The sequence below is a fragment of the Rhamphochromis longiceps genome, linkage group LG12 (assembly GCF_057381845.1).
Source record: "Rhamphochromis longiceps isolate RC_006_pf linkage group LG12, R_longiceps_female_GT1.1, whole genome shotgun sequence".
NCBI lineage: Eukaryota > Metazoa > Chordata > Actinopteri > Cichliformes > Cichlidae > Rhamphochromis > Rhamphochromis longiceps.
In genome coordinates this window covers 41,964,374-41,982,336 of record NC_140568.1, presented here as the reverse complement: position 1 = coordinate 41,982,336, position 17,963 = coordinate 41,964,374, and the positions used below count along the sequence as shown (strand labels likewise).

The 17,963-nt window shown below is 40.1% G+C and overlaps 1 protein-coding gene and 1 non-coding gene across 3 annotated transcripts in view; one reads left to right on the top strand and one right to left on the bottom strand.

The window, feature by feature from the left end:
• The window catches only part of fras1 (Fraser extracellular matrix complex subunit 1), a 306,843-nt gene that overhangs the window by 168,723 nt on the left and 120,157 nt on the right, over positions 1 to 17,963 (top strand). For both annotated transcript variants that reach the window (XM_085426433.1, XM_085426432.1), the window contains exons 18-20: positions 694 to 834; positions 2,868 to 3,014; positions 16,743 to 16,898. In XM_085426433.1, coding sequence (XP_085282559.1) covers positions 694 to 834; positions 2,868 to 3,014; positions 16,743 to 16,898 — 444 coding nt within the window. The remainder of the gene's footprint in view (positions 1 to 693; positions 835 to 2,867; positions 3,015 to 16,742; positions 16,899 to 17,963) is intronic.
• On the bottom strand, positions 1,378 to 1,451 carry trnat-agu (transfer RNA threonine (anticodon AGU)). The gene has a single exon. It is a non-coding gene; the product is annotated as a tRNA-Thr (tRNA).

The following is a 17,963-nucleotide window of genomic DNA, read 5'->3' as shown; positions in this document are numbered from 1 at the left end:
AAGTTTTCTGGTTCATGTATTTTCTTTTCTTTTAGTTTTAAAATTATCAGCAGAACTTAGTGATCTGCCTTCAGGACTCTTTTGCCTACATATCCTGTACAGTACTGTGATGTTGCAGTTCGGTACATAGGGTATGTAGTTTAAAACTGTAATAATATGCCTGCTAGAACAGCTTGTATAAACTAAGTTGGGGTTTTTTAAACTTGACTTGACTTGAAGGTTAAGAAGCATACAACAGCAGATACCAACTATATTCATCCAGCAAGCTGACGTAACGCTTCACTGTAACGTAGCTACTGTACGAATTTAGCAAAAACTGCTTTGCGATGTTAGCAGAGAGGATCGGTTGAAAACTGTAAGCTGGGCAATTTATAAAGTTAGTCCCAGAAGTTTACATAAGGAACTCCAGTCGTTCCTTGGATACTGTTTGGCTCCAGCTTGTGATAAAGTTTTTCTTGAGATTTAGTTATTGTGACAATAGCAAAATCTCAAAAGTTGGTCCATCTCCTTTTAATTCAACTCCCAAAACCCATTTCTAGAACAAAAGTGCCATCCACTCATCTTTTCATTTTTCTGTTGTGGCTGTGCTATAGTGAAGAAGGCACAGCTGGGGATTGAGCCTCCTCCACTCTTTCTCCTTTATACTTCTTTTTTTCATGGTGACCATGTCGCTGCTCTTCGTGTCCTCTTCAGAGTGTCATCCCTCCTGCTGGCAGTGTGCTGGGCCATCTGCAGACAACTGTACGTCCTGTCCCTCCCCGTCCAGCCTGTACGAGGGCCGCTGTGTCCCCACATGCCCACAAGGCTTCCTTATTCAGGACAACCAATGCCAAGGTGAGAGCACATACACACACACATATCTGCTTTTGTACTATTGAGTCACACTCAGTGTCATAGTATTGCTTAGCCTAGATTCTAACCTTAACAGTAAAACACACAAAAAAAAAGTCTTTCCTTTGCAAAAATGGTCTCGAGGTTAACTGCTCCTTAAAAAAGGAAGTGAAACAATGGCAAACGTGTGGCAAATCCGTCTTTGTTCTAGGCCTTTATTCTTGATTCACTCACCTGTTTCATGATTTCCTTTATTTGCCGGTGTTTAAAACCCGAGACTGAGAAAAGAGATGGGTGCTGGTTCTCAGGACCACATCAACACAAGGCTAATAACTAGTGTTTTATTCAGTATGACCCAAAAAAAATTACTCTCTTTGCATTTGACCCATTCACTCAGTGAAGCAGTGGGCAGCCACTAAGCAGGCACACCGGGGAGCAGTGTGTAGGGACGGTACCTTGCTCAGGGGTACCCGTTCAGTGGATTCGAACCCCCGACCTTCCGATCATGGGGTGACAATTCCACCTACTGAGCTATCCCTGCCCCAAAGGCACTGCTAGGATTCAAACCCAAGATCTCCTGTTTACTAGACAGGTGCTTTAACCAACTAAGCCACAGCACCACCGAAGCACAGGATCAAAGATTTATACAGCTAATAAGTTGTGATGGTTTTGCCTGTAAAGCCGAACTGGCAAGACTTACAGACATGTGAAAGAATAAAATAAAAAATTCATCATTTTTATCTTACATACACAGATTTATTTGGTTTTGATAAATATCCTGTAAGTATCCTATAAATATCCTAGCTGTGAAATGTATGCGAGTGCTACAGGTAACTGTGATTTGGATGCATGTAGCTGTCTTGCAGAGCGGTAATCAGAATTTATTACTATGTTTGTCCAAACTTTATATATCTGACCCATTAAATGACTCTCATTCCTCAGTGTGGCTCTTAGTGAACACATGTTAACCTTAGCTGGGCTCTTCTCCCCATCTATCCCCCGCCCCTCTGTGACTCGCCTACTTAATGAAAATCCATTTGCTCTAATCTCCAACTCATTACCTCAGCTCGGTGTATTGACTCTGACCTCATTTGAAACAAGATGACCCTTCCTATCTTCCATTTACCAGCTTTATTCTTTGGTCTTTTTTAAATGTGCTAAATTTTATTGTTTATCTTGAAAAAAAACAACAAGAAAAAAACTTTTTGAAGACCTCAGTGGATCACATATTTAAACCTGGCTTCAGTAATTGACCGATGAAGATGGATACCAAGACAGTTAAGAAGAGCGATGAACTCACATCGTCTTGGATTACACAATAAATGGGCTCTGCTTGCTGACTTGGCCTTATCTCCTTCAGTACTGACTGGCTCATTAGAAAGTACCCAGAAGAAGAATTGTGTTTCAGTGTAGATGAGAATACAAGTGGCGTTGGTGACTTTTAATGTGAGGCAATAAAAACGCTGTGTGTTGCTTAAATGCACCAAATGACGTGTAATGTGAAAGTTGTGGCTCATAACGACAAAGCCAGAAAGCATTAGCATCAACTCTGCAGTGCTTTATTCCATCAGCTCTGTCTCCATCTCCTGAAGCCAGCTGTTTGTTAAAAGCCAACAAGAAATTAAGCTCTGACAAACCTGCTGTACACCATCCACCCTGCACCATGCATGAGGCAAAATTAAAGAGTGGCTAATGAACAACCTACAAACTGTATATCAAGGATACACACCCTGTACCTCGTGGCCGGTCTGACTGAGTGAAAAAACGGAGGATATTGCCTGCTGAGCCGAGCCTGGCAGCGACCTGTCAGTCACAAAGTAGTTATGTCCCTGCTCTGCATGGCATCGTAACATAAGAAATGAACACTATGCAGTATGCAGGAAGACTCCAAACCAAAGACTTCATTGTTTTTAGTGACCACCGGAGTGTTCCAACAGCACTAACACGTCCAAGCAGTCCAGTTGAACTGTGGTGTTGTGAGTTTCCATGCGCATATGTAGTATGTCATCACCTGTCTTTGTCCCCCTCTCTCTCAGCATGCCATCCCTCCTGCCAGACCTGCTCCGGTCCCTCCCAGGCCGACTGCATCGCCTGCCCCCCGCTGGTGTCCCTGCAGAGTGGCCACTGCAGGGCAAACTGCCAAGAGGGGCATTTCCTTAATGCTATCTCTGGAGAGTGCGTCAGTAAGTCAGACTGTGTGTAAATGTGTGTGAGAGAGAGTACAGATGGTTTAATGCTCATTTATATGCCATTTGCGCAAAGCTTTCATCAAACACGCTGTTTTTTCACTCCGAGTGGCACCCATGGGAGTAGAACTACCAACCTTGGCAGGGAGAGTCCCTTGCTCTGCCCGCTTAGCTTTGCATGATCACACATAGAGACATACCAATTCCTGCGTGTCTGAAGCTCCAGTAATCTGCATTATTCATCAGAAATGCCAGTCATCTTTGTAAAATAGATGCTCTTAGAGTTGGTTTCACTTTCTACTTCAGGGTTTTTCCTGGCTTAGCTTAAGCCTTTAGCAGGGCGACTACACTCGTGAGTACATACAGTCAGGGCGATAGGTCTGTGTTGTATTACTGGGCAGAAATCTGTGCTTTTTAACGTTAATTACAACTATTTAGCTGAAGAAAAATGTCCATTATTCTGAGTAAATGAAATCTCATTTTTCCATACTGAGTTTTTGGGTAGCCACCGAAAACTCCTCGATGAAGTACTTGTACTGTATTTCACTCTGCAGGCTTCTAGATAATTTATCTTCAATATCCACGGGAACAGTTGGACATAAAGCAGGTTTTGTCCTTTTTTTCCCAGAACACTTATTTCAGATCTAAACACCCTATTGAAATTCTTACATCAGTTGTTATCATTTTTATACATATCACCTGTAAGCAGTATCCTCTATCGACTCTCTACTAAGTATAAGCATAAAGTGGATGGAGGCATGGTGGAGGTTTCACTCACATACCATCCACTTAAGGATCCAATAATTAGATTTCATCAGTCTGATCAAATCACAAAAGTTACATTAGGTGAAAATGGGACAATCTTGTTGTTGTCAGCTCAGTTAATATTATCCTAATTGTGTGTGTGAGGACACCCACTCACTGAGTAGTGCACGGTTAGTTTTCAAGTTCGACTCCTTCGCACAGATCTGTGTTATCACTGGTTACAAAGGAAAACATACAGACCCTGTTAGTTTGAGGCTGCAGTGATAGCAAGGGACTGACTGCAGCTAATAACATCTATTGAGTGTGCTGAAAACCTCTGATGTTCAAAGAGACCTTTAGTATGAATAAAAAGACACTTATAATAGACTTTCCCTTATTTCCAGTTCTCTAAATGTTGGCATTAAATTCATCAAACCTATAGACAAATAAAAATACCAGTAAGTGCATCACAACTGATTTTTGTTGCTGATTAACTCCCCGGCATCAAATAATCAAACCTACTGACAGACTGAAACTGAAAAATCTGCAGGATTAATTCGATAATGTGAATTATAGCAGCTGCTCTAGTTAGCCAATCAGCTGTCTCGAAATAAACCACAAATGCAATAAAAAGGCTTTTATATGGTAGCTTGTTTTCACTGAGCTGACGGTTATCATGCATATAATATATTTTTGCATACATTTTCATCCCCATTTATCAAAAGAAACTGTGACAAATGGAACTAATAATCTTTTGCTGCACAGATGGAGGAAACGGCTGTAGTGTAGGTTATAATGCGTGCCTTTCACAATGTTAACTCTCCACATTGAAACATAATGCTTGGTCATAAAATGGTTTTTAAAAATTGCTCAGTGAACAAAGTTCAGTATAAACTGTAATAGTGAATGGTCCTTACAAGCAGGTGTATTTGAGGAATTCTGTGTGAATCCACTATTATCATTCCTGATGCATCACTGCACTGAGGCCAAAGCACTGTGAGGTGTAATTGGCTTTGACAAAACAGCAAAATCTGATAGGAATGAAAACAAGCTGAGTTTTTAGAGACACATTTTTACACCAATGTGTAACAAATAAATCAAAATAAAAAAATAATGGTGGCCATAACCTAAATCTGCAGAATAAAGTGAGTTAAAATAGGAATTTAAAGTAGAGAAAAACACATTCCTAACTAGACCCTTCCCCTCCTACAAGTTACTGGATAAAAGTTTGTGGCTCCCGGTTTCAGAGAAAAATCCATGGAGATAACGGTGAATTTTCATGAGATCTTTTCTCATAAACACCAGCTTACGCTTCACTTCCTCCCCACTCGTCTCCTTCATTGTCCCCAAAATACGCTGCTTGTCTTTGGCAGGCAAAGTGACAGAAGATAAATAGAAAATGTAAGATTAGTTTGTGTGTGTGTGTCCTCTGATGTTGTCCTCCTTCTTCCTTGTTAATGAAATGAGTTTTTACCTATCTGGGCTGCAGGCTATAGATTATAAACAGGCATATTTACAAGATGAGAAGTCAGCATGGAGGAGATAGTGGAAGGGTAAACAAAATCTGAGGGGGAAAAAAATCGACTTTTAATTACAGTTTTTGATGACGCGCATTGTTTGGAGATGTAAAATGGCAACAAGATTTAGCCCCACTCGTACGTGCACGTGTGCGGACATGCACGGCTGGCTCATGTCCACACACACATGTACGCAAACACACAAGAAAATAAACACGGTGAAACAGAGACACACACAACCTAATCTCAAATGGGTCAAGCTCAGCCAAACTCTAGTTAATAAAAGATGCCTTTTGGCACTTCTGGGCCACAGAAATACCGGGGTCATCATTTCTGCATAGTCAGGACACACACACACACACACACACACACACACACACACACACACACACACACACACACACACACACGTACATACACACACACGTACATACACACAACCTGCCCCTACGAGCTCTAATTCTTATACTCATAGCTTCCAAAAAACATTTCTACATTATTTCTTCTCTTTCTCACACGCACACACGGAGCCTCAGATTACCTCGGTCCATCCTGCGCTACCATCACTGTTACACAACTCCTTTGGGCAATTGAGGCTTTTCCTCTCAGTTGTGAGTTCACACGAGAGCAGCCATCAGACAGAGATGCCTCCTTTTATTCTCCTGCTGTCCGTCTCTCTCTGTCACACTCTGTTTCTCCTGGTCTGTGTTGGATCTTGAGGGACTCTCCTTTCATCAGTATTCAAAAGCACAGAGAGTCCAGTCCCATACATATGCAGCTGTTCCTTCTAGATTTGCCAGATTTTGCAAGTTATTTGTGATGTTTTTGCAGAAATGTTCGCATCTGCTGGAGATACAGACCAACAGGTTGTACCTGTAAAAATTACGTGTTTCTCCCAGTTTAACTCCTTTTAATTGACCAGTATTCAGTTGTTACTCAGCTCTTTCTTTCAGTTACTTGTTTCAGTTACTGCTTTAACGTTTCCATGTGTGCGACTCAGACTCTGGCAAAAGTGACTCAGCCAAGATGGGTGCTAAGATACAGGTCTGTATTTCCCACTTATGCCAGTGGCCTCAGGTGCATGATGGGAGATAGTGATGAGTCAGGTGTGTGTAGAGATTAAGAGCATGTGGGTTTGGTTTTCTGAAAGTGACCTAAATCTGCAGTACAGCTGCACACTGTAAGAAGTGTTACTGTTATTAGAGAGAGGATATCCTAATATGGTCCTCTCAGGAACACAGGTTCACACTTAGATCTAGGCACCTGCTGTTCAAACCTTCAGTTTGCAAGGAGCAGCCAGTCAGAAGAAATTTGATGTAAAGCTACAAAATTATGTTTAACTTGACCTGTGAACCACTGAAGAAGGCAAATACAGTCTAAGAATGAAATATACAAAGTTGCAAATGATCACAATAGATCTCCTGAAAGACTGTTGGTTCTTCATCTCAACATTTTAGTATAAAGATTAATGAACTCTGCAACAATCTGGAGCTCCGTAGACTTTTACTTCAGTCTCTGTTTTATCGTAAAGATAATAAACAGATGGAATCGGCCAAATTCTTGCAAAGGGCTTGTTGTAGTTCCTCTCTATGAGAGTTCCCAACGGTACTTTCACTCTGGCCAGCCTGATACCTCTTGCTCTCTTGCCCTCTTCTCTTCTCTCTCTTTCTTTTTTTTTAAAGCTTGACTTTTAAAGTAAAGACAATCAGCTTCTGAGCCAGTGATGAAGAAAGATCTGAGTTTCAAATAAAGGAGTGTTTGTGGAACGCTTTCACTCAAAACTTACAGCTGCGAGAGTTTTTTTGCATCATGATTGTGCTGGAGCCGAACATGTGAGGTTTAAAATAGGCCTGCACACATGAATGCATCACCATAGAAACACAGCATGCCAACAATGAAATGAAAGACATGGGATCGTGTTCTTTTTTTTTTCTTTTCTTTTCTGCGTGGTCAACTGAGAATAAAATCCGTCCATGGAAACGCATTTAAGAAACGTTGGCGCCTACGGCGACAGATGCTGCGATTGTCTCTTTTCAAGCATCTGTCAAGTGCTGATGCTGAAGGCCAGCAGGAATACGAGCGGTTTAAAATGGGTTACTGCTGATTGTGTTGCTCAGTTTAGTTGAAATATAACTTTTTTCCCAGCTTTGAATGCACAACTGGTTTGTTTTTTTATTATCATTTGCCATGTAGCACTTTCTCATTTCACGTATTGGTTACTTTTTTACCTTGAAACCAGTTAATCGGAGAAAATGGAGAAAATAGACAGGACTGAGTACTGTGTACTTGATTTTTAGCAGTGCAAACAGTCGAGGTGTGATTGTAGGAAGCAACATGTGAACTTACAGAGGTCTTTTTGAATATCTGCATTAGAAAACATTAAATAGATGACCTTACATCATAATTAGACCCTCAGGGAATCATAGTTATTTTACAGGTTGAATAAAAGCATTGACTTGTAATTAAATTGCTAAATGTGGAAGTCAATTGACATGGCATTGTGAAAAGGGTTATTACTTTATTGTGTTATTTTTTTTAATTTTTTTTTTACATTTTGCTCCAGGGAAGTACTCACAGATAATTGCAGCTCAGGCGAATTGAATGCACTGCATTTGATGCATAAATACTATAATTACTGTGAGTGTCATTACAAAATGACGCTGAATTGTTTCCTGATTTAGTGTTTTAGTCTCGTGTTTTGTTTTTTATGTCTTTAGCACTTTTCAGACAAATCAGATGGAATTAAAAATGCTTTTCAAGCAACGGACAAAAGTAAAATTGATCGGAGTCTGTGCACAGCAAAAAACTATTTAACAATAAAAAATAGGTAGTTAAAATAATAAAACAGAACTTGCTTTCAGGAAACATAAAAACATAAAAATAACATTAAAATGACATATTGATTATATTAAAACAGGAAAACTGAACGAAAGAATGATAGAAATAAAGTATAGAAATTATTAAATTATATTAATTTAATTTAGATCTAAAAATATCCAGATTTCCAGCTCCTCTCACTTCCTTTCAAACGTTGTTCAGTGGCTCTCAGCAGCATCAGCAAATGTTTGTCTTCTGCTTTGTGAAGCAGCTACAACAGGAACACTGGAGCATCTGAAGGATCTTCCCAGCTCATGAAACCATACCATAGTTTAGGTAGTCCGTCCATCTTGTGGCGAGGGTTTAGATGAACCTGCAAATCAACAGTTTTGCCTTCACTCTTTTTGTTTTTACCACAACAGGTCAGCACAGCATCAGCCTGACTGTCGACACTACACCAATCCATCTGTCAATCTCCTGCTCCAACCTCCCCTTACTAGATAATTCTCACCATAAAGATATTGAGACCAAGTACAAAAGTGATTATATCCACAAAATTGGTGACAGAGGGCGGCCCTGGTAGAGTCCAACATCCACTATGTTTCAGGACTAACTGAAACTAATATGAGAATTTAATATTGTTGGGAAAACTGTCAGGTAATGGGTAGCTGTAATGGGTTCTTTCTTTCTGGTTAACCACTGATTTAAAACAGGCTATTTCAGCTAATTGTCACAATAATGTACACCAAGAAGTATTTCAAAAGCAGTTAAAAGTAGGGCTGTTCGATATAATGATATATATCGGATGATGATATAAAAACATCTATCGTTTTATTTTACGCTATCTTTTGTTTCGTGATGTTGCAAAATAAACTGTTTACGGCAATATTTTGTCATCGTTTTGATGGTCGCTGTAGTGGCTATATTAATTTGTTAAAGTTCTCTCTTTCTCTTATATTTCATATAACCACATTACGGACGGACAAGCGCCTGTTTATACGCATTGTCGTTAGCAACCACGACGGTAAAACAATGGCGTGGCTCCGCCGTCCGCTTCTTTGTTTTGCATATTAACCTTTCACAGTAAAGCTCAAGATCCTGTTGAGACTTTTCAAAATAAATTAAATCCCGTGAAAGAGTGTGCAGAGTGTTTACGGATGAGAAGCAAAAAAGAGGCGTCAGGTGCTGGAAAATAAACCTTAGATGCAAACGTTAGAACAGGCTTTTCCCCGCAGCACGCTGTGTAATAAATACTCACAAAGAAAACGGCGGCCGTTACAACTTGTGTCTAAAAATGTATCGTTTCATGCATCGGTTAAAAATCTCGACTCCAGGTACACAGCGCCAAGTTTAAACACTTAATGCAAGTCGAGCTGCCCGAGATTAACAGAATTTACAGAAAATGTTACATTTTTGTGATTTATATCGTTATCGGGATGATAGATGTCTTATATCGGGAGATGAGATTTTGGTCATATCGCACAGCTCTAGGTAAAAGACTACTCCCCACCATAATTCTGAGGTGTCAAACAGGGACTGTTTTCAGGGGACTGAGCTAACCACAACTTCAGAGGAAAGAAGGAAGTAGGGCTTCTTTAATAGCTGCATGTTTAAATCCATGTCTTCCTGTTGTGTTTGGGTCAAATCTGATCGATTTACAAATTTAAAAACTCATAAACATTGTGTTTTACATTGGATTGCCTCAAGGCCTTATGATATCCTCCACACTATGCACTTGAACATATAAAAGTGATGAGCACCTGTTTCGTTCAACTTTGTTACATCTCTTTGTTACCCCCCCCGGCCTCTGACCCACTGAATGGCCCACTGAACGATTGAACTACCCACTGAACTGAATTTGGTGGTGAAAAATGTTTCTTATGTTAATTTAAGAGCTGTTAAAACTGACTGGCCAATTGTGACCGGAACACTGAAGTAAGGGGTGGGAGTGCACACAACAGGAGGGCTAGTGGAGGTGAGATCAGCCTCACAGGACCATACAGCTTCTACATCTGCTTTTATTACACCTGTAACTTCCAATAAAGATGATGTCATGCGTATGCTCTTCCGTCAGCTCTGGCGCCATCCCCGCTCTCAGACTCCCTAAGAAATACATTTCATTTACTTCCACCGAGGCACATTAGTGTCTTGATTTTCTTGTATGACTCTCATTAAATAAGTTTCTATTTCATGTATCGCAGGGGAAGCAGAGAAAGAAAGCATGATATAGGATAATGTCTCGTATAAATCCAGCACACAGGAGAATACCACCATCCTGATTGTGTGCAGGGCATTTATAACTCTAGAATCCCTTTTCATGTGCTTCAAAAATGGTAACTGCGCCATAAAGAGGGACTCTAAGGGCCCAAATCAATACCATTTTAGTTTTATATTCAGTTATAGGCTGCACAGTCAATAATCCCTGACGCCTGAGTTATCTTATCTCTGCCACAAAGCCATTTGTTCAGCGCTGAGAACTGGATCGCCCGGAGAGTTTTGGCAGGGGAAAATGCTGATGCGTGTTTTGTTGTAAAGTGACGTGATATGAAAGGTGTGAATGTGCGATGACGGTGGGGAAGTTCGTTTTTCTCTTCTTTTCCTTCTTACACTTGGTTAATATCGGACCTGCTTCAGAAATATAGTATGACTCACCTGGGCAGATGCCAGGTTTAGAAGAATGGAGTGTAAGTACCTGTCAGAGGAAACGCTGCGCTGTAGGCAGTAATCGGACTTTCTGAGTTAAAGGCAGCTATTCAGAAATAAGTAAGAAGATCAAAAAGCTGTCAGACGTGGACAGGACAAACATTTTTCAGAGCCTAGGCTCACACTCTCGGAAAACCTGCATGAACTATGAAGATTTGTTTTGCTGAGCAAAGTTGGTGAAGAACTCTAACCAAAAAAACTTAAACCAGATAACCACAGGCTTGCCTAAACCTTAACCCCTCTAGATATAGCAGATGATAAGTGTAGGGTAAGCAGGTCTGAACAAACTATATGTGGGACAGGGATTATATCTGTGTGGGACATCAATCCAATCCAACTTTATTTATATAGCACTTTAAAAACAGCAAAGTTGACCAAAGTGCTTTCCAATAATAAAACAGAGATAGCAGTTAAAAACCATACATTAAGCAGACAAGGAAACAAATATAAATAACAATAAAATGAATACATAAATGAAAAAGACGATAAAAATAAATCAGTATATATATTAAATATTAAAACATGAGTAAAATAGACAATAATAATGCAATGAATAAGATGAACAAAATAAAAGGATTAAGAGTGACCAACAGCTGACTAAAACTGACTACAAGCTGACATCAGTTTCTCAGTTGTCTGTGCTCACTAAAAGGCTTTGGGGAAAAACAAACGAACAAAGCCAGAGGCTGCCGTTTGGTTTATTATACTTTGACAAATGTATTGGATAGATCTGACAATCTAAATATTACCTCAGTGTAAAACCTCATCATGAAACTGAACCAGAGATTCGTTCGTTTAGTATGTTTAAAACATGAAGCTTTCCGAGAAATAATGTTAATGTGTGAAAATACATAACTTAAATCCTCCCACTTGTAATGCAGCAGTGTAATAACAACCGAACCAGTGTGGTTAGAAATGCATTAGCATAAGTGGGCGCCTATTTTGTAGTTTCTCACTTTTTCTTCCTCTTGAGATCTTTGATTTCTTTTTTTAGCTGTTTAGTTCCAAACAGCATCGCATATACCTCACTGAACATGACCAAAATGCAAATGAAATAAAGATCCAGGGCAATGTGTGGAAATATGCAGGAGAAATGCAAATCTGGTGACTCATTAGGGTGCAGCGTTTTCCATCAGTTCACTTGTGTTGATTTTAAACTGAAGGTAAACTGCGTTTTTCCTCAGGGCTTGACTGACAGGGCAGTATCATCTTTATAAAAAAAAAACAATACACATCCAAACATGCACTATGTTCATGCACAGAAAATAAATCGATGAAAAACAGAAATCTAAAGAAAGAAAAGCCTATGAATACGTGTGTTTAGAAAACCATGGAAACTGTGAGTAAAATAAAACATGCCTGCAGGGGAAGGAAAAAATCTTGTTTTAGCCACATGAATAGAAAAAGAGGCAGAAGAGTCTTTTTTCCCCTACTTGGTTTAAAATTGAGGTCACGTCCAGTAGAAGCAGTTTTTGACGCAATCAGGCAACTTGGGAGTTTTGAATTACGCAGTTGAGTACGCACACCCACACTGGGCTTGTGGTTTTGCTTTTACTTATATTTTACTGTTTTTCCCATCTGTGCTGCTGCAGATTGAAACACTTATAAACTCTTTCACAAGCATAAAAGAGCTTAACTTTGCTGTTTCTACTCTAAAGTTGTGATGCTTTATAAAAACAGAATTTAATGTTTCAAAAATTTCACAAACCCATATTTTATTCGCACGTGAACATTGAAAAGATATTGCTTGTTTAAGCTGACAGATATCGAAGAAGAGTAAGAACATACCTTTACCTTTACACAAAGTCCATGAAAATGCCAAAGCAAAGCATCCACAAGTGTGATTACAAACAAAGGCTGGAAAACCAACAGAAGACTACAGTACAGTGCAACAAAGACCAAAGGAAAAGCGAGGCGTAAACACAGACATTGAGGGCTAATGGAAAATGAGACACAGCTGAGCAGTCTTGATGCATGCTCAATCATCCAGGTAAGTAAATCCCAAATAGTTGATTCTGTTCATCTGGACGTAGCGTTTTCAGTTTCATTTCGTCACTCATCCAAGTGATTTCTTCAGACTTCAGCTGAACAAATCAATGATGACAAGACACTGAAACTAAAACTAAGAGACTAGAAAACTTCTAACACAGAGACTTGACAACCATGTGCAGGGACCAGCTACTCTAAAACCCAGAGGATCTGAGAATATAAACATAAAGAGATGACGCTAATGAGGAAGTATGTCGGTTTAGCATTGTCAGGCTGAAATATGGAAGGCCTTCCCTGAAGACAGCATTGACTGGATGTTATATGTGTATATATGATGTTCTAAAACCTTTATACACCATTCACCAGTGATGGTGGCTTTCCAGATATGCGTGCTGCTAATACACCCCCATACCATCAGAGATGCAGGCTGACAAAGTGAGCGCTGATAACAAGTTGGATGGTCCCTCTCTTTAGTTCAGAGGACATGAGGTCAGATTTGGATCCTGACTACAGAACAGTTTCTGGCCATTTTAACTGAGCTTTGGCCCACAGAAGACATCAGTGTTTCTGGATCATGCGTGGATGGCACAGTAAACTGTGTTTACACTGATGGCGTGACAGAAACACGCCTGTTTTTTAACACAATGCTGCTTCAGGGCCAACGATCACGGTCATCCATGTCCCTTCCACACAGAGATTTTTCCAGATACTCTGAATCTTTCGATCACATCATGTACTGCAGATGATGAGATATTCAATGTTTTTGCATTTTCACATTACTCTGAAATTGTTCCACAATTTGTAGACACATTGTTTTGCAGATTGGTGAACCTCCTCTGAGAAATTCAGTCTGTCTAAGATGCTTTTATTGGAAGCAAAATGTTCCTCCAGCTGTTATTTTATAGCGCTGCTTCCTTTTCCATTGACTTGTTTTGTCCATCCCAACTTCTTTGAGATGTATCTCTGAGATTTTACTGTTAATATAATGTGGCTTTATGAGATTTGCGATCCTTCTGTTTTGATACATTTTATGTGGCATCCTGACTTTTCTGGAATTGGGTTTGCAGAAGTTCATTTCTTTAATATAGTAGTACTTAGTCGTGCAAATACTAAAGATCACCTAATGTTTTTTTTATGGCGCATCAAATTGTAATATCTGCAAACAGAATTAAAATGATAAATTGTTAGTGATACTTCTTTGTCCGCCTCTTTTACTGCTGTCCTCACCATCACATAACTCCCCACTCTGCCTCATTGTTTCCACTATACATCGTTATCTCATCACAGACAAATAACTTTAAGGTACCCACCACTGTGTCAGCCAGACACAACCCAGATACCATCAGATAAAACACCACCAGATGCTCATTGTTCTGTTAATCTTGGCGCCTTTTGGGAGATCCTGCTGCACTTAGTTCTGAGGGTATATACGGGTCTGTGGGTGGGGGTGTGGGCAGCTTCTTTTCACCTATCACTGGCATTTATCTTACGAGATCACAGTTTTGGAGTTTAAAGGTGTGGAAAACAATAAAGGAATCATATTTACTCTCCTTTTATATCTTTAGTCAGAAATGCTTTGCTTTTAAAATCCTTCCTACTTATTTCTGCTTAATTTTTGCATGTTAGCAACAAACTATATTGTACTTTTGTTTGCCATGAGCTGATATTTAGTAAGTGTTCTCCACCAAACACCAGCAGTTGTCTAAAAAAACACAAACTGTGTGGTTTTACAAGCGCTCGAGCTATCAAAACGTATTGTTGCCACATGCTCGGGCACCGTAATGCTGCATCGATTACTGTTGCTCTGAAGCAAGAAGCATCTGAGTTACCATCTGTCTTATTTTGGATCAAAGTGGGAGTCATTAGGCTGCAAACAGTAGTTTCTCCTTTTTCCTCATCTTAATATACATCTTACCACAAGTAAGCTTTTATTATACTAAGTGAAGGTCTTTCCAGCTTCTTGGGTAATGTCTCTGACTGCTTACTGCAAGAAAGGACGTAAACAAGCTGAGAGGAACTCTTTTCAGTCAACTCGCTTTGACCACAGTTTGTGGTTAAGTCAGAAACTAAATATCGTTAGCTTGATAGCATAATTGCCTAAGTCATTTTTGGCCAATGACATAGGCAGACGGACAGGATGATGCAGCAGTGGTAGGGGAGTAAAGTTAGGCAAAAATCTCAATTTGACCAAAAAATGACTTAGGCACTTATGCTATGAAGCTAACGATATACAAATCAAGCTGTTGGTGAAGCAGCAATAAATACCTCTGCTGTTAATTTCCTCCTTTGCCGCTACCTGCTGCCATCGTGTGAGGAAGTAAACGCAGAATAACACGGGACTGCTTTGAATGGGGCCATTGTCATAATCCATCCTTTTGAATCTCCATTATATCAGATTTTCTTTTAAACGGATTTAAAAGCCCTTAAAAGTTTGCAGGTTTGAGAAAGTCTGAAAAGAAAGCCAAAAGTTTTCAAAGTAAATGGAGAACTTAAATGTGAATGCATAAGCTCCCTTGCTCTTTCTCCCTTTACCCAGCTTATCACATCTTATTCTATTAAAAATGATTTTATTTTTTCAGTAGAAATAGAGGAACTGAAGGCTGATTAAACAGAGTTTTGCAGTGAATGGGGAGTCTGGGGATAGCTGGACTGGAACATAAAGGGTTGAGTCTGAATGAACTGAAAAGCAAAGACTGTCGAGCTGGCAGTTGGAGGTTTGGACGGTGCATGGCAGACGGAGATCGGGCAGACAGACAGCGGAAAAGATGAAGTTTAGAAATCATAAAGGCACGTTGGATTAAAACTTTTGACACGGGGAGCTTAATTAGCAGCAGTAGAGATGGGAGTTACATAGAAATTGGAATAAAGCAGCTGAAGATCATCGAGGTCTGGATGAAACACTGGGGTAGATGCCACGTCTAATCCTACAGACTTGTACTGCCTACTTTTCCTTTTTCTATTTGTCTTAGTTTATTCCATAAGATGTGTGAGAGGGAGAGGCGAGGAGAACACGAGGAGAGACTTCGAGATGCAGCTGTATTGTCTGTCCGTTGCTTTGTTACAGCCTATTTTTGTGTTTTATGATCAAATATGTCAGACAAAGATAACTGCTCATGACAAAGAACATATACATGCAGTGGCATAGAACATCTATGTGAAAAGTCACCAGAGTAGAAACATTTCTGCAGAGAACTTTAAATCCTCAGTTAATCAGGCGCTTCAGCAAACTTTGTTCTGTCAGATAAAAACCATGTCGGACAGGGCAAAACACAAGCTACAGGAGCGAGAAGATAAACGCTGACGACACGAGCAGTGCATTATGGGAAGTCCTCATAATTTAACATATATTTAACTACATCACTGAGGTCATCACTGTGGAGATGCTCCTGAAGTTTTCATCAAAAGAAAGATCTGATTTTTTAAGTAACCACTGATAGTAAGTGGAGCGGACTGCTGCCTAACAACAGGCATTTTAAAATCCTGTTTGAAAACCAGTTTTTATTCTTTGGATTAAAAAAAAAATCATTTGTTTATATTTTCCTTGTTTTTTATGTTTTAATTGCGATTTTATTGTTTTAGCCATGCAGGAATTTTACCACTTTTAAACATGGATATAAATTAATCAACTCAACAAACTAGAGAAATGAAAAAAAGCCTGAATAAGTAACCAGGGGACAAAGGGAACAGAGGGAAAGGGAGACATAAGGAGAAAAAACTGGAGCTCGTGAGCCGTTCGTAGTCAGAAACAGCGAGTTGTGACTGATTGGATTATTTTTGCTTTTCGTTTAAACAAAAACCAGCGAGGCGCCTGCTTTGCTTCAGATGCACATCAGCTCGTTTGATTTAAGAAAAGACGTTTTAGCATGGCGTTGACGAGTGGCTGATAATGGCGTACATTTCTGTTTACATTGTGAAGATGAAAAAATACAAATCATTCTTTCTGTTATCTCCACAGAGTGCAGCTCGGACTGCCAGCGCTGCACAGCAGACCTCCAGACGGGCGTCGGCAGCATCTGTCTGTGGTGCAAAGCGCCAAGAACGTGGCTGCTGGGCGATCACTGTGTCTCTCACTGTCCTCTGGGTCATTATGGCTGGCATGGAGCCTGCATCAGTAAGGACTTTTTACTTCTCTGCCTTTGTACAAGAAGGTCAGAGGTCAGGCAGTAGCTTTCTTTAATGTAGGGAAATCTAATCAAAGCTTTTGTGTTTTATTCATCAATCAAACCTCCTCCTCCTTGACCTGGGAGGGCTTGTTTCTCCACCCTCTGCTGACCTGAAAACAACAAGCAGGAGAAACACTTAAAGTAAATGTTTAAACAAACAATTGCTCTAGAAAAGAATTTCTAATTATCCCCTCATCCTCTTCAAAGCCATCCTCTGCATTGTCTCCATTATCCTTATCCTCATCATACCTGGTCATTATTATTATCGTCCTCCTGCTCCTCCTCCTCGTCCTCCTCCTCATCCTGTGGTTCAGCCGCTGAGCAGCTGTAACAGCCTCCACACTGATCTGCTGCGAATCTGCGCACGGGTCTAAATGCAGAGCGTGAACAGGAAGCCTCTGGCTTTAAGAGTAAAACCTCAGGAGTCTCATTTAGCTTAGCTGCAGGCAATAGCATACAAACACATTCATGCACACACAGTGACTACAACAGCTATATGAAGAAAGCACAAGATAGAGGAAAAATAGCTCCTGTGGACACAGAACAAACCTCTCAGGTCAAACATGTGCTACACAACAGGTAGGTGGGTGGATGGGTACATTTTATTAGCTACATGTTTGCACATCTGCCTCTATCCTGGTGCTGATTCAGGCCAGATGATGAATTTTTACATCAGATTCATATTTTTATGCCGTGGTTAGTGTGCTGAGCAGTGTGTGGTGCTGGGCTGTGCAGTGTCTAAGGATGAGGAGCAGATGACTCTGAGTGACTGTATCCTTGATAATAACGCGATACACTTATTAGATAAGTTAATATTTTTTAACTCAACAGTTTGGGTTGGAAAAGACTTTTTCCATCCTTCCCTTCTCTCAGCCGCTTACTCAGTTCAGACTTACTGGGGGAGCTGGGCTAACACATAGAAACAGATAAGGATTCACATTGATGTTGTTGGACTGAGGGAGTACCTGGAGAGAACATGCACACTTCAAAACAAAACACAGCACCGGGCCGTC